General features: G+C 48.3%; 1 protein-coding gene and 1 pseudogene across 1 annotated transcript; both read left to right on the top strand.

Annotated features, from left to right (window-relative positions):
- Positions 1–2,633: 2,633 nt before the first annotated feature.
- On the top strand, positions 2,634–3,278 carry LOC120645680 (serpin-Z2B-like). The gene is made up of 2 exons (XM_039922441.1): positions 2,634–2,843; positions 3,039–3,278. The coding sequence occupies exons 1-2, from the start codon at positions 2,634–2,636 to the stop codon at positions 3,276–3,278; spliced, it is 450 nt and encodes a 149-aa protein (XP_039778375.1).
- Positions 3,279–3,281: 3 nt separating this feature from the next.
- On the top strand, positions 3,282–3,843 carry LOC120645681 (annotated as a pseudogene).
- The last annotated feature ends 17,458 nt before the right edge of the window (positions 3,844–21,301 follow it).

Consider the following 21,301-nt stretch of genomic DNA (forward strand, 5'->3'; position numbering starts at 1 on the left):
TTTACGCTGCTAGGTTTAAAAAACTTTATACTCAGAACTTATAAACTTTGCACTATGACATACAAATTTATATACTTTAGGTACAAATCTTTAAACTATGACATTATAAACTTTGTCCTAATAGGTTCAGAACTTTACACTCAGAATTTAAAAAGTTCCAACTATGGCATTACAAAATTTATAATGCTAGGTTAAAAACTTTGAAATATCACATTATAAACTTTGTACTCTTGGGTTGAAAACTTTATGCTCAGAATTTGTAAAAAGTTTTAAATTATCACATCAAGAACTACATAGGTTGAAAATTTTACGCTCAGAATTTGTAAAAGCTTTGAATTATCATATCGAAAACTTGGTTAATGCTAGATTCAAAACTTTGAACTATCACATTATAAACTTTACGCTGTTAGGTTTAAAAAACTTTGTACTCAGATTTTATAAAACTTTGAACTATGACATTACAAGTTTATGTAATTGTAGAGATCTTTAGACTATGACATGATAAGCTTTGTCTAGTAGGTTCAGAACTTTACATTCAGAATTTAAAAACTTTCAACTATGGCATTACAAAATTTGTAATGCTAGGTTAAAAATTTTGAGGTATCACATTATAAACTTTGTACTCATGAGTTGAAAACTTGACACTCAGAATTTATAAAAAGCTTTGAACTATCCCATCAAAAACTACAAAGGTTGAAAATTTTACACTCAAAATTTATAAAAGCTTTGAATTATCACATCAGAAACTTTGTAATGCTAGGTTACAAACTTTAAACTATCATATTATAAATTTTTTACTGCTAGGTGGGAAGCTTTCCACATAGAATTAATAAAAACTTTGAACTATGGCAATATAAACTTTGGACTAATAGCTTCGAAACTTAACACTATATCTTTAAACTTTGTGATGGCACGTTCAAAAACTTTACAGTTAGAATTTGCAAAACTTTTCAACAATCACATTGCAAACTTTGTGATGGCAGGTTAAACTTTGAACTATCACATTATAAACTTTGTACTGCTAGGTTCAGAACTTTACACTTGGAATTTATAAACTTTAAACTATGATATTACAAACTTTGTACTGCTAAGTTCAGAACTTTACACTCAAAATTTATAAAAATTTTGAATTATCACAATACAAACTTTGTAATGGTAGGTTAAAAATTTTGAACTATCACATTATAAACTTTTTGATGCTAGGTTGAAAACTTTACATTCGGAATTTATAAACTTTGAACTATGACATTACAAACTTTGTACTTCTAGGTTCAAAACTTTGAACAATCACATTATAAACAAAGTATTGCTAGGTTTTGAAGACTTTAGACACAGAATTGATAAAACTTTGAACTATCGCATTATAAACTTTGTAGTGCTAGGTTAAAAACTATCGCATTATAAACATTGTACTACTAGATTGAAAACTTTACATTCAGAATTTATAAAAACTTTGAACTATGACATTGCAAACTTGTACTGGTATACAAAACTTTGTACTGCTAGGCTTGTCCAATATATTGCTGCAGATTCATCTGTATGTAACAAAAAGATACATATTCTAAATCTTTCCGTGCAGCATTCAAACTTGAAAAAATACATGCATGTATATTTAAGAACATGATCAATTGGTACTAGCCTTACTCCAAAATTGTTGTTGCATGCTCAGGCTCCTCGAACACGTGATCTTTCAGATCACCAACTACTCTTCGTCTAAGCGCATCAAATATTAAGCTCACCAACAAACATGCAAAGCAAGCAATTAACAAATAAATAAAAACAAATACTCCATTGTAAACAACACAAACAAAAACACTCAAAAACTATTTTATGCATTGCAATGAACTCACAAGCACAAAATTCTTTTAAAGCCAGCCCACCGGCCACCGCGTGGCATGCATCCGAGAAGGCTCAGGTGAGGCACCGCCGCCGGCGGCGGGATGTAATTGTAGTCCAAGGATGGTTCGGAACCAGGATTATTTTGATTGATTTGTTTTCCTTTGGTTTCTTCCATTAACTTTCAATCTCGAAAAAGGAAACAAGCACGAGCATGCACATGCGTTGAGATAAATAAGCCCTTGCAGTGCAGAACCGGTAAACAAAACCTATGGACAACGTTGGGATGCATGAGCAGAAACCGGCCGCGATCTAAACCAATCGGACGGCCAAAAAATATGTGATGGAAAGGACTCTATATTTATTTAACTGTGCGCCGTCTTATTTGCTTGCATTGATACACATACGGACGGCGACATGGAAGAGGCGGCGGCGAGGTCAAGCAAGAAGGCGCACGGGACCGCAGCTTCTGGCCTGGCGGCGTTCGCGCTCCGCCTGGCCAAGCATCTCTCTGACGTCGATGGTGGTGGTGGTGGCCAGAACCTCGTCTTCTCACCGTTGTCCATCTATGCCGCCACTACTAGAAAACAGGCCAAAGGTCCTGGCCAAAGGTACCAGCTGCTTTTGCAGCCGGTACTGATGCCACGCATCAGTACCGGCTGCAAAAGCAGCTGGTACCTTTGGCCAGCGGCGATCAAAGGTAAGGGATTTGGTACCGGCTGCAAAAGCAGCTGGTACCATTGGCCTTTCTCACCCGGTGCCCAAGACCCGTTTTCTAGTAGTGCGCGCTAGCCCTGATGTCGGCTGGGGCATGTGGCACCACCCTGAATGAGGTGCTGGCCATGCTCAGCGCGGCGTCGCGCGACGAGATCGCCGAGTTGGTCAGTGCCGTGGTGGAGCGCGCCCTCGCCAACCGCTCCAAGTCCAGTGCACCCATTGTCGCATTCGCCTGCGCGCTCTGGCACGAGAAGGCGGTGGCTCTGAAGCCGGCTTACAGAACGGCCGCCGTACGTGGAATCCTACAAGGCCGAGACGCACGCCGCTGATTTCATGAACAAGGTCAGTTTCTTTGATTTACCAATATATCAATATTACCTATAATATCAATACAAATACAGAACAACAACAAGAATTAGATCCGAAGATTGCTTCAGCCACATGTTAATCAATTTGTTAATTAATGAAATAATATATGCATGCAGCCAGAGGAGGAAACAAAGAAAATCAACAGACGGGTTTCGAAAGCCACGAAGCATCTCACCACCTCAATCCTTCCTCAAGGTTCCGTACGCTCTAACACCGCCCTCATACTCGCCAACGCCATCTACTTCAAGGGCAGGTGGTCCATGTCCTTTGCCAAGAAAGACACCGAGACCAGGCCCTTCCAACAGCTTGACGGCAGCTACGTGAACACGCTGTTCATGCGCGGCCGGAACGATTAGGCCATGGCGGAGTACAACGGGTTCAAGGTGCTCAAGCTAGCCTACCAGACACACCGGCAAGGCCAGGTCTCTGACGAGCACCCCGGGTTCTCCATGTGCGTCTTCGTCCCGGACGCCCACGACGGCCTGCCGAACCTCATGGACATGATGGCCTCCCGCCCCAACTTCCTGTGGGACTACATGCCGAGGGAACACGTCGAGGTTGACGATTTGTGATTGCCCAAGTTCAAGCTCTCTTTCTCCAGCAAAATCAATGGTGATCTCAAGGCCATGGGGATTAAGGCCGCCTTTAAGAAAGGCACTGCCGACTTTGCTGATATGCTGGTGGACGATGAGAATCGCCTGGTTGGAGCATGTTTTCCACAAGGCGGTCATCGAAGTGAACGAGGAAGGGACAGAAGCAGTGGCCTCTACTGCTTGCGTGCATGTCCGAGATTGTTGTCGTCTTCGTTCTCACCCAGTGAATTTTGTTGCCAACCATCCGTTTGTGTTCTTTGTGGTGGAGGTGGTGTCCGGTGTTGTCGTCTTCATGGGACATGTTCTTGACCCGACGAAATCAGAGTAAACGACGTAGGGGCTGTTTGGTTGATGCCATGACAGGCAACTGCCTGACAACCAATCTGGACCATCAGACCGGCCTGAACTTATGCCTGGTTAGGCAAAATTGTCTGGGCGACAAACCAAACAGCACCGTAGTGTGTGAAGTTTTGTGGTAGAACTGAAGCCGCCCCAATACATGTGGAGTTGCTTCATGAAGAATAAAATTAAAGCTTTATGTATTTTTGTGCTACCAAAGTGCTAGTCTTAATTCATGCAGAGTTCAGACATGCATACTAGTAGTAGTATCATTTTTCAGAGTATCCCCACTCTCATGCTCAGAGACCTACTACTATAGGAAATGAGATAAACATACTAATAATCATGTTTAGCTGTTCATGCAGAGTTTGAAATGAGCTAAACATGATTATTAGTATGTAGTTATCAAATTATATCAAATTGGACTACCGTGCTTTGTGTCCGATATTGAATTAATGTTCAGAAGAGTGCAAAGGGTGCTAGGGGCAACATATACTAAATTTAAGAGTAATCAATAAGGAGCTAATGCGGGGACATAGTGCTTTTTTTATGCAAGGTGCTCTTTATTACTAATTCAGGCCAGCCAGATTGCTTGTCACCAAGACCTCAGTCTCATGGGGGACACCCTCCCAAGTGGCATACTGCCCAGTGGGAAATATTCACCCAAGAGCGGCCAAAGCATGAACCACTCTGTTATAGACTCGATTGCAAAATTAACACTACTAGAACGAAAATCTGTAGCTAAGAGGAGCTTCATCTCTGCTATATTGCCGCTGACTGTTAGATAGCCCATGGTCATCCGAATCCAGTGCAGCTTTGACAAGAGAAGCGTCTGCCTCGATGCACAAGTTAGCAATCCCCATTCGGGCAACTTCCTGCAGACCAGCCGTGTAGCCCAGGAGCTCTGCATAAAAAGCGTCTAACAAGGATCCTACATAGCCGAACTCTGCCTTCGTCACTCGGCCCTGACCATCTCTTATCACATGGCCCCAATCGCCATCCTTCCTCTGCTTGTGAAAAGCGCCGTCAGAGTACAGTTTCAAAACTCCATCAGGTGGCTTCTTCTATTTGGGCTTCTGACGGTTATCTGGCAATAGCCCACCTTCTGGTGTTTTCAGAAAATTTTGAGCATAAGCTGCTGCCATGTACCGCCACCTCTGTAGGTGTGCAGCTTCTTTCAGTTTCTCTTCTTTTATTCCTCTCATCCCACCACATCTATAAAATTAAGATAATAGTGAGTTGTTCCTTTCCTCTTAATCTGAGAATTGTCTTCATTACTCCTCTGGCTGAACCAGCTGCTAGTTGTTCACACCTGATCCCTTCTAGATTTAGTTCACACCAAGCTGGTCTCACTTCCTTACACTTGAAGAACAGGTGCGCGCCATCTTCATCAAGTCTATTACAGAAACTGCATAGGCTATCAATCTTCACACCCCTCTGCTGTCGTACTCTTTTGACAGCTAGGGTGTTATGACTCATTCTCCATAAGAAATGTTTCACTTTTGGTGGGCATTCCAGACTCCATATCTTCTTCCAAAAATCTGATCCCTTGTTACTACCACATAGCAAAACTCTTGTAGGTACTCATACACAATGGGGCACCAGATCGACTTTTCATCATCCTCCATCATCAACGAGACCCCACGCATCAGAGGCTATCCAATATCGAACCTGACTTTGATGCAGAGGAATTGCCCCACTGCTAAGCTGTCGTCATCAAAGGCCCATCTCCACAAACTCCCCAACCTCATTCCTGTTGGCCTGTCCAGTGAACAAGTTCATCATCCCCAGGGGCATCCCTGATGCCCTGAGCCACATTGGGACAAAATCAAAGTTGATGTCTTCAGCCTCTTCTTCCCGTCAAACTCCACCACAACGATTAGATCCTTCTGAGGAACGAGAGTTCTCTATCCTGCTTGTGATGAGTGAATTATCAACCGTGCGGTGTGATCGTGCGCTTGGTCTTTGGATTGCAGGTACACGGGCGTCAAGTGTCTACGGGGAGCTGCCGTGGAGGTGCTGTGGCCGATGGACCGTGCGGTGGACGGCGGTGAAGGGCAGCCGGGACCGGAGCTGGGACCGGGCGGCAGCTGTGGCGTCCACTCCTGGATCGAGGGCGCAAGCGGCGACGGAAGGCGGGTTTCTTGGTTTGCGCCACAAAACCAAGGAGGCGGACGGCGATTGAAGACGCCAAGTCGTGGATGCACGGGCGTCGGTCTCAGGACTGACGGAGGCGACGGGCGTCGACAGCATCTAGGGCCTCGCTGCGGGTGAGGAGGTGACGGGCGTCGGGCGGCGTCTAGGGCCGTCAGAAGGCAGAGGCGGGAACGGCGTCTAGGGCCACGGCGCGGAGGCGGGAATCTTCCCGCACGTGAGGTTTTGACGGTTTTCTCAAAACCGGCCACCTACCCGGGTTTCGCGGACCCTCCAAAACCGCGGACTGGATCTTCATCAAGACGGCGGCATCGCGGAGAAGACTTCGTTTCGAAGAAAGAACCTCGGCCGTCGGATGAGATCGTTGTACAGGGGGTGCTGCAGGTCAACCGGTCTGACCGGTCCCTGGCACTGGTCTGACCGGTCTAACCAACCGGTCTGACCGGTCCAGCGTACCGGTCTGACCGGTCCCGCGGGTATAAATACCCCTTCACTTGTGTTAGGTTAATTGCGGCTTTTGTATTGCGTCCGTGAATTGTTCTGTTCCCCAGGCCGCCGCCCCTGCGTCTCTCTCTCCCTATTCATCTCATTAGGGTAGATTTGAATGTTGTTTGTGTGAGAACTCTTGTGGATTTGATTGGGAAAGGAGGCCCTAACCTCCTCGTGCCCTCTGGGCGGTTGGAATCAATCCATCTCCTCATTTTGTGCCTTGTTTGATGAAATTTCGATTTCATTTTTGATGCACTTGATTGAGAGGAGGTTATGAGTTCTTTGCTGTGATTCTCGTGCTTCTAACTCTGTCTTAAACCCTCTGGAATCACTGGCTGGTTCGAATTCGAGTTCTTGAGTTTTTGAGAAAACCCCAATCCCTTTTGATCTCCCCCATAATTCTCAAGATTCGTTGATATTTAGGCCGAGATCTCTTGGGGATATGTTCACGGGATAGGGGCGAAGCAATCCCCCAAGTTTCACCGTTTTTTGTGGTCGTTTGCTCGAGATTCACCGTTTGAATACAATTTCTCGGGGGTTTTCTGGGTGCTACCGGTCAGACCGGTAGGCACGACCGGTCAGACCGGTCCAGCGCACCGGTCAGACCGGTCCAGGCAGATCAGTTCTGCAGTTTTTCGGTTTTGCTTCCGATTTGCTTCGTGGTTTCGCTCGCTCATTCGAGGCCTGTTGTGTTGGTTTAGCTTTTCAATAGCTACTCCAAACTTTGGTCAGAACGCTTGAGGGTTTGGGCGATTTTGGGACATAGGCCGACGATTCGAATTTCGAAGAAATTTTGATCGGCTCCTATTCACCCCCCCTCTGGTCGCCGGCTTCGGTCCCACAATTGCTATCAGAGCTTGGTTGAGGTTTTCAGTACCTTAACCGGTTCGAAAACCACTCGGCGACCATGGTGAGTCTTGGTAAGATCCCGGTGTTTTCCGGGGAGGATTATGCCTACTGGAAGGTTCGCATGAGAGCCTTCCTGCAGAGCATGGGAGCCGATGTCTGGGAGATTACCACGAACCAGCTTTACGAGGTGCTCGCTGTTCGGACCACACCTCTTCAGGTGACCCAGCACGAGGCTAACGCCAAGGCCGTCAATGCCTTGTTCGCTGGCGTTTCTCATGCGGAGTTCTCACGCGTCCAGGGTTTTCAGAAAGCCCACAAAATTTGGACGTGCCTTGAGAACTGCCACGAGGGTACACCTCAGGTGAAGGCCAGACTGTTCGAGACTCACCGGCGTGAGTACGAGAACTTCACATAGGAGCCGGGTGAGAGCATTGACCTGATGTTCAGTCGTTTTCAGTCGATTGTGAACAAGGTCAATGTGAACAGATCTGCTGGTGCCCTTGAGTACACAGAGCACGAGAAGGTCCTCAAGTTGTTTTACGCACTTGATCGCTCTGTGTGGGATCTCAAGGTGAACACCATCATTGAGTCTGCTGGCTATGAGACTCTGACGGTGAACGAGCTTTTTAGCAAGCTCAAGGCCACGGAGGTGGATAACCAGACACGAGCCAAGCTCAATGGTGCCCCTCCTTCCAAGAGCGTCGCTCTTGTGACTGGCCCAGGTGGATCGAGTTCTAGCGCTAACTCTGCTCTTGGCTTTTCTCTTGCCTCTTTGCCTTCTGTTTCAGATGAGCAGCTGGAGACGCTGGGCGACGACGACTTGTGCCTCCTCATCAGCAAGTTCCAGTGCGTCTACCACAACAGGCAGAGGAAGAAGAACCCCGGGTGCTACAACTGCGGCGATCTGAACCACTTCATCGCCGATTGCCCCAAGAAGTCCAGCGGTGGCCAGAACAACTCCTTCGACTACTACCGTCACCGCGACCGCGACGAGGGAGGCTCCAACAAGGAGCGTCGGCGTCACAAGCACCGCAATCATGACCGGGGAGGACGCTTCGACAAGGAGTCGCTCAAGAAGCGCTTCCAGTACAAGGCCAAGAAGAGGGAGAAGGCCTTCCTGGCGCAGCTCAGCGACCTCGACAAGAGCTCCGACACCGACCGCTCTTCTTCACCGACCTCCGACGACGACGACAAGAAGAAGAAGAAGCGGGACAAGGAAGCCACCGGCTTCATCGGCCTTTGCTTGGCGGCCGATCGGCGCAAGAGCTTCTGCACCATGACGGGCGAAGCCAATGGTGCTCGTGCATCTTCGGGTGGACACGCTACACCGACGCACTCCGGCTCTGCTCCTGGATCCGAGAGCGATTCAGAGGTAAACTCCACGATCGACCTGCTTGATACAGAGGTTAGGGAGTTGTACGCCACTCTCGACAACCAGAAGAGGCTGCTTAAGGAAGCAGTTAGAGAGCGTAGAAAGCTTAGGGCAGAGCTGGCTTGTGCTAGGGAGAAATCTAGTGAGGATGAGTGCGCTGGCTGCATATCTCATATGAATGATCTTGTTGCTCTCCGTGCCAAGCATGATGAGAACGTCGCGGACTTAGATGTTGCTAAGATTTCGCTTGCTGACGTTTCTCATGAGCTCGCTAAGGCCAAGCATGAACTAGAACTGGTTAAGGATGCTCCTATTATTAGCGATGTGCTTGAATGCGAGGAGTGTCCTATCTTTAAGTCCGATCTAGCTTCGTTGCAGTCCAAGTTTGCTACTGTTGTGTGCGAGCTAGAGGAGATGAAGTCTAGGCCAGTTTTGCTTGGTGCTTGTAAGCTTTGTCCCACGCTTAGGTCGGAGCTAGAGGAGAAGAATGCTTTGATCAAGTCTTTTGGAAAGACTAAGGTCATAGAGTCTAGCCCACCTATTGACTGCTCTGTTTGCCCTGGTTTGATTTCTGATTTAGATAATTTTGCGGTAGAGAAAGTCAACCTGTAGAATGAGAATACCTATCTTAGGGCGATTCTTAGTTGGGTTTCTGCTAGTGAGCCGCAGTTGGGCATGATGATCAAGCAGTTCAAGCGTGGTGATGGGTTTGGGGTCGGTTACAAGTACACGAAGTCAGACTTTGACAGGTTGTACGGTAAGATTGGCAAGGCTGCTGGAAACACTGCTAGCACGAGCACGCAGCCTTCGCTTGTTGACCCCGCGGATGGTGTGCTTAAAGAACCACCAAAAGCACCTCCGCAGAAGCAGGTTTGGGTTCCAAAGCCCAATGAGCTGAGGAACTCCCTCGACACGCTCCCTGCTGCCACAGCCCAGGTTGCCCAGAAGAAGAGGGCTTCTCCTCCCCGTCCGCAGGCTAGGCCTCCACCTCCCAAGCGTGAGGTGAGGTACCACTGCGAGTTCTGTGACAGGGAAGGTCACCTGGAGGAGTTTTGCTTTAGGAGGAAGCGGGCTGTGAGGAGAGAGCAGGAGAGACGGAACGCGGACATGTACTCTGCTCGGGTGCATGGTCCTTCTCGGCGTGGTGATAGGCGAGATGCTAGGGCGCGCCGTGTAGGTGGAGGTCAGGGAGACGGTGGTGGTTACCGTGCTCCAGCAGGTGGTCGCTTTGCCGGCCGTGCTCCTGGTCGTTTTCAGTACGGCTATGGACCACGGGACCGAGGCTTTGGAGGAGGTTTTGAGGCTCCACGCTTTCCTCGCGGTGGTGATCGTCAGCCTCGCAGTAGACGGGACAGTTGATACGCTTTGCCTGACTTTGGTTACCCTTCTATAGAGCAAATGGCTCGTCACTGGTTTGCTTCTCACTTTGCTAACCCCCAGTGTCGAGACGTTTGCTCCCCCTATGTCTCGTTGGTGATACAGGTTGGTGACTTGGAGAACAAGTGCTCCATGGATCTTGGTCTTATGCAGGTTTGATCAAGACTTGATGGTTCTCCAAGGCTGATGGATAGTCCGTGGTGGTTTGTGTATCATATGTACATTTGAGTTTGCTCTTTGAGTTCTTTGTACACTTTCTGCTTGTGACTTGTTGTAGATTCTTTATCTCATACTTGCTCTGCTTGCTAGGTCTGTACTTGTGTTTGGTGGACTAGTCACTCTGTATGCTAGTTTTTGTGGTTTTCATATTGTCATGACTCTTGCTAGCTCAGGGTGTGTGTGCTTTGTTCAGTTCTCCTCATGCTCGTGTAGCTTGTGCTCCTTAGGTCTGGTTGCTAGCTCAAGTATCTTCTTCATATAGTCTTGCTGCCTTGGTTCATGTTGTTGAGTGCCTTTAGACTTTTCTAGGAATATCTTTTGTCTTGATATGTTCTAGAGTGTCTTTTGGTATACTTTTGCATGTAGCTTGACTAACACCTAATCGTTTGCTTGAGTTTTGCTCTGGATTTTTGGTGTTTGCTATTTTCTTGTGTCCTAGCTTCTCTTGTGCTAGGTATCACTTGTTGAGGGGGAGCTCTACCTCAGGTGCCGATGAGGATCCGGAGTTACTGCGCCGGCTGCAGGCTCCGGCCCCTTCTGCTTCGACTACCTCAGCTCAGGAGGATGATCCAGTACCACTACTTCCACTTCGATCGTTTGCCTCTACAAGAACCTGTTCCAGCAGAAGGTGGATCCGTTGAGGACGCAGGGCAGGTGACCTCGAGCTTGCTATGCTCTAGGTCCAGCGGGATCTTCATCGAGGTATGTGAGCGTTCGGCTTGTACGTTTTCCTCTCGGGATGGACTGGTGGTTTTCTTATTGTTGCCTTTTCCATGGTACTCAGTTGGATTCATTGGTCTAGTCCTGTGTGTCTTTGAGCCGTTGTATTTGCTGAATTCTTCAGTTGCTTAGCTTTTGGCTTTTCGGTGTCTTTCTCTTAAGTTTTAGCTAGGTTAGTTGCATTGTGCAAATGCATTGTACATGTTTGCATTTCGCATTGTCTCACTTGCACTAGCATTCTTGTATACATTGCTATGATCTTCTAGTGCCTGCTAGTGTGAGTTGATAAACTTGATCATGTATAGCTTGCTCCATTGTGTATAGGACATCATCTGAGTTAAGCTATTTTGATTTGAAAATCTGAAAATATGATCACCCTGTCTTGGCTACTAGCATGTTAGGGAGTGTTGATGTGCTTTGCTATCTTATTCATGCTAGTATAGCCTTCTGTTCAGCAATTCACACTTGAAATGATCTAAATCTGATAAAATTGCTTGAACTGTTCTTGAAATGGATTGAAAAGATCCAGGTGGGATTGCTTGTCGCATTGATCGAGCTTTCGGGACGGCTCACTTCGCACTTGTGAGAACCCGAGCAAGGCTGTGCATGACTGAAACGAGTGCTTTAAGCTTCTGATTGTCTTTGGCATAGGCTTGGCCTCGTTGCTAAGTAAAGCATGACAAGCTTTCAACCCCTGGCATTAAGAATTACTTCATATAAATTTGGTTGAAAAATGAATGTGTGCAATAGGCTTTTGGCTGGTTTGGCTCACCTGTATGAGTTTGAGTAGCACTACTTTCCATTTCCTAATTGTTGGTGCTAGATCATGGGTGATGCTTTTACTTCTCCTAAACTGAACTTGCCTAGCTCTAGACTGATTTGATATACCATGTTGAGCTAGATGCAGGTCTTGTTTATGGATGCACACATGCTTGAGACTAGATGTTGCTCATATCTTTGTATCCCTGAATGCTTTCACTTACACCTCCTGCATTGCATTCATTGCATAGCATCTGTTCAGGGGGAGTTTCAGCTTCAGGGGGAGCTTTAGGTCTTTTTAGGCTTGATGTGTGCATGTGCCAACAAGGGGGAGAATTTTGAGAAGTGATCGAACAAGGGGGAGACTTGTTTGATTTTTGAAAAACTTGTTGTGCACAGGGCTTTGAGAGTGCACCATTTTGGGAGAGTTACACATGTGAGAGGGAAAAACTTTGCTTGTGGAGTTTCTGCTTTGGTTTTGGCTCCTGGTTTTCCTCGTTTTTCCTCTGCTTCTTGCATGACTGCGTCGAGCGTTACCTCTGTCTTTGAGGAGTCATGTTGTGGCTTTTGGTCGATTGCGTCGAGCCTTTGCCATTGTCTTAGGGGATCGATCTTTGCTTGAGTAAGTGACTGGTCTTGCTTCTCTGAGCTTCGTGTCACTTGCTTGAGTTCTTCACTTTCCTGCTTCTCTTTTTATCACTTCTCTGCTTTCAGGTGGTGTGTTGACAATGCACTCATCAAGGGGGAGATTGAGGAACGAGAGTTCTCTATCCTGCTTGTGATGAGTGAATTGTCAACCGTGCGGTGTGATCGTGCGCTTGGTCTTTGGATTGCAGGTACACGGGCGTCAAGTGTCTACGGGGAGCTACCGTGGAGGTGATGTGGCCGATGGACCGTGCGGTGGACGGCGGTGAAGGGCAGCCGGGACCGGAGCTCGGACCGGGCGGCAGCTGTGGCGTCCACTCCTGGATCGAGGGCGCAAGCGGCGACGGAAGGCGGGTTTCTTGATTTGCGCCACAAAACCAAGGAGGCGGACGACGGTTGAAGACGCCAAGTCGTGGAGGCACGGGCGTCGGTCTCGGGACTGACGGAGGCGACGGGCGTCGACGGCGTCTAGGGCCTCGCTGCGGGCGAGGAGGTGACGGGCGTCGGGCGGTGTCTAGGGCTGTCAGAAGGCCGAGGCGGGAACGACGTCTAGGGCCACGGCGCGGAGGCAGGAATCTTCCCGCGCGTGAGGTTTTGGCGGTTTTCTCAAAACCGGCCACCTACCCGGGTTTCGCGGACCCTCCAAAACCGCGGACTGGATCTTCATCAAGACGGCGGCATTGCGGAGAAGTCTTCGTTTCGAAGAAAGAACCTCGGCCGTCGGATGAGATCGTTGGACAGGGGGTGCTGCAGGCCAACCGGTCTGACCGGTCCAGCGTACCGGTCTGACCGGTCCCGCGGGTATAAATACCCCTTCACTTGTGTTAGGTTAATTGCGGCTTTTGTATTGCATCCGTGAATTGTTCTGTTCCCCAGGCCGCCGCCCCTGCGTCTCTCTCTCCCTATTCATCTCATTAGGGCAGATTTGAATGTTGTTTGTGTGAGAACTCTTGTGGATTTGATTGGGAAAGGAGGCCCTAACCTCCTCGTGCCCTCTGGGCGGTTGGAATCAATCCATCTCCTCGTTTTGTGCCTTGTTTGATGAAATTTTGATTTCATTTTTGATGCACTTGATTGCGAGGAGGTTATGAGTTCTTTGCTATGATTCTCGTGCTTTTAACTCTGTCTTAAACCCTCTGGAATCACTGGCTGGTTCGAATTCGAGTTCTTGAGTTTTTGAGAAAACCCCAATCCCTTTTGATCTCCCCTATAATTCTCAAGATTCGTTGATCTTTAGGCCAAGATCTTTTGGGGATATGTTCACGGGATAGGGGCGAAGCAATCCCCCAAGTTTCACCATTTTTCATAGTCGTTTGCTCGAGATTCACCGTTTGAATCCAATTTCTCGGGGGTTTTCTGGGTGCTACCGGTCAGACCGGTAGGCACGACCGGTCAGACCGGTCCAGCGCACTGGTCAGACCGGTCCAGGCAGATCAGTTCTGCAGTTTTTCGGTTTTGCTTCCGATTTGCTTCATGGTTTCGCTCGCTCGTTCGAGGCCTGTTGTGTTGGTTTAGCTTTTCAATAGCTACTCCAAACTTTGGTCAGAACGCTTTAGGGTTTGGGCGATTTTGGGACATAGGCCGACGATTCGAATTTCGAAGAAATTTTGATCGGCTCCCATTCACCCCCCCCTCTGGTCGCCGGCTTCGGTCCCACACCTTCCCAAAGACCCATGATCCATCCTCAATCGCCTTACGCTTCCCCGCCACCTGATGCCTGATGGAAGGTGAACAAAAAGTGGTTTGAACCCAGATCTTAGCAGTTGATTCCCCAAAGTGGGCACCAAACTCTCCCGAGTGCTTGTCCCAGCACTTATGCATGAACGGGACAATCCGCAAGGACTTTGCCAATGACTTGCATCTTCGTCGATTGTGACTGGATGCAGCACCACTCCCCACTCGGATCCCTTTCTTCTCTGCTTCCGACAATTTCATCCTCTCCATCAACCCCTCAACCGCCTCCATCCTTCCTCGTTCCACCTCACAACAGTCTCAAAGAGAAACAAGGCCCCAAAACCCTAGGGTGGTCTCATTGGCAAAGCTACCCGGTTAGCAATTGAGGCTCGGCTCCAGAATAGGACAGATTTTACGTGGACACGAATGTTGGATGGGATGTGCAGTCTAATTCAGATCGCTAAGAGAAGGTCTGAATTGGAACGAGGGAGGAAGGAGAAGCCCCCCTCGCCACACCGAGACCCAAACTCGATCTGCCCTTGGCGCCTAGTGCGGACATAGTGCCTTTGGTTTGCTTGCATGCATGCATGGTGGCATGCTGAGTGCAACAAGCAAACGGGGGGGGGGGGGGGGGGGGGGTCGAGTTTGGCCTCCACAAGGCTCCGCTCCTGCGTCACATTGAGAGTTTAGGGACTCCATAATTTAGTTGCTCCAATTGTCAGTGCCATCTTTAGTTTTGATTCTTCTTGACTATTTTCTCAATATAGTACAGCTAATATGACATAATTTGTGAAGATTCAAATAGAGCATGCCTCAGAGGTTAAGTCTCTTTTTTTTTGTGTGTGTTTAACTTGATACTAGCCCATACTTTTATTCGAGAAGAAAAAAAGGATGTTTTCCACTAGATAAAAGACAGAATAATACAAATATAACAGTAATCAATAACAAAGGAAAAGACACTTAAGATAGAAAATTCCAGTTTGTTGACACCTAAGCTTCAGCTTCCGTTGCCAATGCTGAGCCTGCGTCAGAACCAAAGACCACAGCCGACGAGCATGAGGATGAGTCGGAACCATTTTTGGAGGATAAAAAAAATGCTTTTTCTGTCACGCTGAGCATTGTCCACGATGAAAAAGCCATAAGACCATTGTCCCGCGATGAAAATGACATAAGTCCGCTGAACACAACGGCAACCTTAGCCGAGAACATCAAAACCTCCCTTCAAATTCAGAGGAGGAATACTATGTGCTAGAAAGTTAGTGTATGTCGTATTGGCCATTGAAAAAGGCGTGAATTATGAATAAATATATTTTCATTTTCACGATCCTGCCCCTTCCATGTTTGTTGTTAAGAGAAACAACAGAGTTTATGAAATACAAGTAATTTAGTAGGGACACTCAATGTAGAAACTACAGGAGGTTCTATGCGTATTAATTATAATGTCAGCTAAGCACTTTGCTAATATGGCAATAGATTTATTGAAGAGAGGGAGGAGAAAACCAATATGGTAAAAGATTTCTTGAATGGATGCAGTTATGCTGCGACTGGACGCACGCTCGGTGGAGCGTGCGACCCTTCTTCCTCCTCGCATCGTCTCCCTCCTCATGCTCGTCCTCGTTCTCATCCTCGCCCTCCGGCCCTCCCCACCTACCCGCCACCCCTGGCTTCCACGACCTCGGCACCTACATGCCTCATACACTACCAGACACGCCATCTTTGCCGAGTGCTCGGGGCACTCGGCAAAGCCCCTTATGCACTCGGCAAAGGCTTTGCCGAGTGTTACACTCGGTAAACCGCCGTCCGTAAAAAAAATGCCGGCAGAGGGCTCTTTGCCGAGTGCTATCTCACGGGCACTCGGCAAAGATTTTGCCGAGTGCGTTCCCGGCGCTCGGCAAAGGTACAGATTTTGTCGAGGGCCTCGCAGCAAGCACTCGGTATACTGTGTACCTTTGCCGAGTTCTACGCACAAGACACTCGGCAAAGTTACTGGTTTTGCCGAGTGCTACGCACTAGGCACTCGGCAAACCCTGCTCTTTGCCGAGTGCTCTGGCCGTAGCACTCGGCAAAGCGTGTTCCCAGGTGCCTGGGCATGGACGCTTTGCCGAGTGCTATGGCTATTGCACTCGGCATAGGACTCCTTTGCCGAGTGCAACACTCGGCAAAGCTACCAGCGACAGCCTTTTTTATTTGTTTTTTCCATTCCATCCAAACAAACACAACATATATATATATCAGACATCACATATATCACAATATACATCAAATACACCACATATATCACAATATATACACAAAGAGCACATATCTCACAATAAGAATCACAACTAAAGAATCACATGTCCAATAGAAGGTCAAGTGCATATCTCACAATATCTATCACAACCATAAGTGTGTTATGTCCATCACAAGGTCAAGTAAAAACGAATCGTAAGAAAACCACAATCGTCACCTAGATAGCCACTAATCTTGCGAATGATGTGGCGACGCATTAAGATTATTCGACGCCGCCGATTGATTCTATAGAAATGAGATGAAATTTCACGTGTGAGATACATGTAAACTAGGTTTGAAGTAGTGTTGTGGTTTGAATGTAAGCATGAACGTACAGACTAAAACTGGGTTACTCACAGGAGTTGAAAACTGAGGAGGTGGAGGCGGACGTGGAGCGGACACCACTGGTGGAGGAGCGAACAGCGCGGGTGGAGGAGCTACGCCCGTAGCGGCCTGCATGTACTGAAGAAGAGCCGTCATCCTCTGCTGCTTGGCCTCCCACTCAGCCTCCCGTTGGACCGCCATCGCCTCCATCCTCGCCTCCATGTCCTTAGCTTCTCTTGTTCCAGCTGGGTCTACAATATTACACCCAAACGTTACAATAATGCAAAGGAAAGACATGTACTAATCGATGAACGATGAATAAAGCAGGACTAACCTAGAGTGCCTCTACCCGCTGCTGTGAAGGGCCCAGCCGAGGACGTATGGCCGGGCTCGCGCACGTGCTGCTGGCCCGAATCTATGAGAGGGTAGGAGTAGCAGCGGAGTCGATTGCGCCGTCGGCAATCCAGTACCGTCCATGCTGCTTGCCTCCTCCGGCCCTCATCACGATTTATCCGTCCAGGTTCTCGGTGGTCGGATCGTAGTCCGGCCTATGGACATCCCGTGCCATCGAGGTGTGCTCTGTGAGACGGCTGTGGACACTTCGGTTGCTATACGCCTCGGGCCCGTCCTCCGGTCTGTAGTCGACGTCGGACGTCACCCTACCCTTGTGCGCCATAGCGTATGCCTTGAAGATAGAGGAAGGCTGGCCTCCATGCGACGCCGACTGCAAGAAAAACAGCAGGATGATTAGAAAACATTCGTAATTGAGTGTTAGAATAAACAAACTAATTCTCTTACCTAGGACTCTGCATATCCAGTGAGGGTGCCTTGATGGTGTGGTACACCTGGCATCATCAAACGGCTGTCCCGAGCAACGTCGTGCGTCCGCCGCCACTCCTCGGAGCCTTATCCACCATCTGCACCCAGCACTTGGGATGCGAGGCGCACCAGTAAGGAATCACCTACACGACATCAAGCACAGGACGTATCAGAAGATCAAATGAAGCCAACTTAATCTCAAAAGGAATCGATGTTAATGATGTGTACTTACCTCAAGGTACTGGTCCCAGGTCAGCGACAGGAGTCTTGCCTCACTCTTGGGGATCCTCTCTCCCAAGATGGACCCGTGGTACGTGACGATGGCCTGGGTGCGTGCCTCATAGTGCATGTCCACGATGAGCTTCTTGCAGCATCGGGTAGCAACCGCCTCCGCCCTGGCCTCGTACCCCGGCTCGCATCTATAGAAATCCTGCGTACAAACACGATGTATTCATTTATTATTTGAAGACAATCCAATGAATGCGATATATTAAGCAATATACTGTGAGGAAGACTTACCCATAGCTCGGCCCTGACCCGCTCTGCCTTGTTGTTGAAGGCTTTGCCATCCCGGCCTTCAGCATCGGGGGCGGCAACGTAGTGGTCGAACGAGTAGGCTGGCCCCGTCACTCCGGCGTACTCGACCAACCTAGGGAAGTGTTCCCTGCACAGAAGACCGAGGATGCCACTCACTTGGTGTGTGTGAGCAGCTCCACTCGCCACCACTGTCCAGTTCCTGCCCAAGTGATTAAGATAAATTGTTAGTTTCTACTTTGAATTTGAACACATAATACGAAGAGGCAGTGATAACATCTAGAGTTACTTACCTCTCCCCCTCGGGTCAAATCAGGGGGCGTTGGTATGCTGGTATCGGGCGCTGAGGGAGGCTCACGGGACCTCGTAGGTAGATGCCATATCATCTATTTCACGGATTCCTCGATCATGTACAACCGCTGTATCCTTGGTACGAACAGAAGATGCCGTAGGATTGTGATAGGGATGTCAAGCTGCCTCTTCTGGCCATCATCAGAGTCTACCTCCATGAACCTAGAGGAATTACACTTTGGACAGTACTTTGCTTCTGTGAATTCTTTCCTAAATAGGACGCACCCCTTCGGGCAAGCATGTATCTGCTCGTACGGCATCTTAAGTGCACGAAGGAGTTTCTGTGCCTCGTACATGGTCTTCGGCAGGATGCGACCCTCCGAAAGCAGGCTGCCAATAACTATCAACATACCATCGAAGGCGTCTCGACTCAGGCTATACTGCGACTTTAAAGCCATTATGCGTCCAATGGCATCGAGTTGAGATACCTTTGTCCAGTCGTGAAGGGGTTTCTGTGCCGCGGCAAACATGTCGTAGAACGCCTTTGCGGTTGCCTCTGGCTCGTCCTCTGTACGTCCTTCAGCGAACTGTGCCTCGTGATAGTCATTTAACATATCTGCTACCCCGGCATCTGCATCATAATCCTCGACGCGTGGTCTCACCACCTCCTCTCTCATACGATCGGCTTCACCATGGTAGACCCACCGGGTATAGTCTGCCGTAAGTCCGTTCCGCAAAGATGTTCCCCCATGACCTTCTTTGTTTGTCTTTTCCTGTTCGCACATTTGCAGCAGGGACAGCAAATCATACACGCTCCTTTAGCAGCCTCGCCAAATGCCTATTCCAAGAAAGCATCGGTCTTGTCGATCCATTCGTTGGTGACCTGACCCCGACTTGAGCGGCCCGTGTACATCCACTCATGGTCCTCCATCCTCTAACATATATAGCGACGACTAATGTAAACATCAATTGCATCTACACGACATTCCTACTATCTAATAGGTGAGGATAGGTCCTAATCCCACCCGAGGATCCGTAGATGAGGTTAGTTTCCATGCTCTACTACTCAGCAATGGCGGATCTAGGAGACCAAAACTGGGAGCAAATCAGTTTTGGATATTGATGCGGTTTCATGTTTGATTCGAATCAGACAGTTCCTACTCAATCCCAATGTGAAGTGACATTTGTTTTGGGACAGTACACGAAAATCATAGTGACATTTGTTTTGGGACAAATGGAGTAAACTGGTCAGTGGTTACGTGCATAGATGACATGCGTTTAGACAAGTTGTTTTAGCTAATGGTTCATCAAAACAGATTCAGCTCTATCGATAACGCTGTTTTTGGAGCTAAATCCGAAAAAATAAGTCATTGGTGAAGCTGAGTTGTACCAAACAGACCTGAAGGCTCGCTAAGTCATTGGCACTGTGGACCCATACACTTGACGTGTATTCAGCTACATACTAAAATAATTGGCGTCTTCAACTATAAATAGACAACACACTTGCATCATTGGGCTAAAATGGACTAGAATTGGGCTACTAGTTCCAGCTGTTCGAGCACGCATGGATGGGTTAGGTACGACATAGCGGGTTCGTAACAGAGGGAAACAAACAAGATTGCGGACATGCTCGCTGCTGCCTGGCCGGGGCAGCTCCTTGGTGGATTGCCGGAGGGAATTCGCCATATGTCCTGGGTGATCTTGTGGCGGCCTTTACAAGCATCCAAGGCCCTTGTGGCTCATTCCGTGGCTGCGGGCGAGGCGAAACATGTAGGCAGCTTCTAGACAAAACATGCACTGAATACAGCTAGCTAGAGTGCATAGCACACAGTCGCACAGGATCTGAAACAACCAAGTCCGATTACTGGAGTGCGGAGACATGCACACATTCACCGGTGCTTCTGCATTGAATCCTTTATCGGGTGGCAGGGAACCTCTGTGACTAATAAAATTACTATCGACTGGTTATTAGCTTCCCAATAAATATGGGGTCACTGTAACTAATGAGACTGTGAATGATAATATTAGCTTCCCGAATGACTATGAGCTATCAATCAACAACAAGCGAACAGCCTAGTGCATTTCAAATCAAAGTTCATTTTCACTGCAATCAACAACAAGCAAACAGCCTAGTTCACTGAGCTTGACAGATGATTGATTTGGGTGACATGCATTTCACAACTTACTGCTGCCGTCGGGCGTCCTCCTCCGGCTTGCGTGGGCGCGGTCGGCGGCCTGCGGCGTGGGCGCGCGGTCGGCAGCCGGGCGGGGCGGGCTGTGGCGTGGGCTGCCTGCGGCGTGAGGGCGGTGGCGTGGACGACCTGCGGCGTGAGGTCGGCGGCGTGGCGAGCGTGGTCAGCGACCTGGTCGTGGTCGGTGGCGGCGGCGCGGCGGCAGTTTGATGGCGGCGCAGCACAGTTTGTGTGCGCGTGCGGCCGAATTGAGGGGATATATCGTTTCTTTTGCCGAGTGCCTGTTGATACGGCGCTCGGCAAAGGTGTTTTTTTTATTTTTGTTTAGGCTATTGCGGAATAAAAAACAAAAAAATACCTTTGCCGAGTGTCCCAGGCCATGACACTCGGCAAACATGCCTCTTTGCCGAGTTCCATTCCCGACATTCGGCAAACTGGCCTCTTTGTCGAGTGTCATTTTCAGGCACTCGGCAAATCATTTTTTATTTTTTTTCTTCTTGCCCCCAAACTTTTCTGGTGTGTCCCTGCATTACCTGGAACTACATGTTCAATTTTGGCATGTTTCTCGAGGAGTTTGCTATGTTTAGTAAATTAGTTCCATTTAATTGGATTTCTTCGGATAATTCAAATTTGAACTGCAAATCATTCGAATAATGGAAAAAATGGATGGAAAAATGATATTCATGTTGTTGAGTGTAAGTTGAGACCGTATCCAGGAACAAACCACAAATTTCGAACGTCTTGTTCACGAAACATGA

The sequence above is a fragment of the Panicum virgatum genome, chromosome 8K (genome assembly GCF_016808335.1).
Source record: "Panicum virgatum strain AP13 chromosome 8K, P.virgatum_v5, whole genome shotgun sequence".
NCBI lineage: Eukaryota > Viridiplantae > Streptophyta > Magnoliopsida > Poales > Poaceae > Panicum > Panicum virgatum.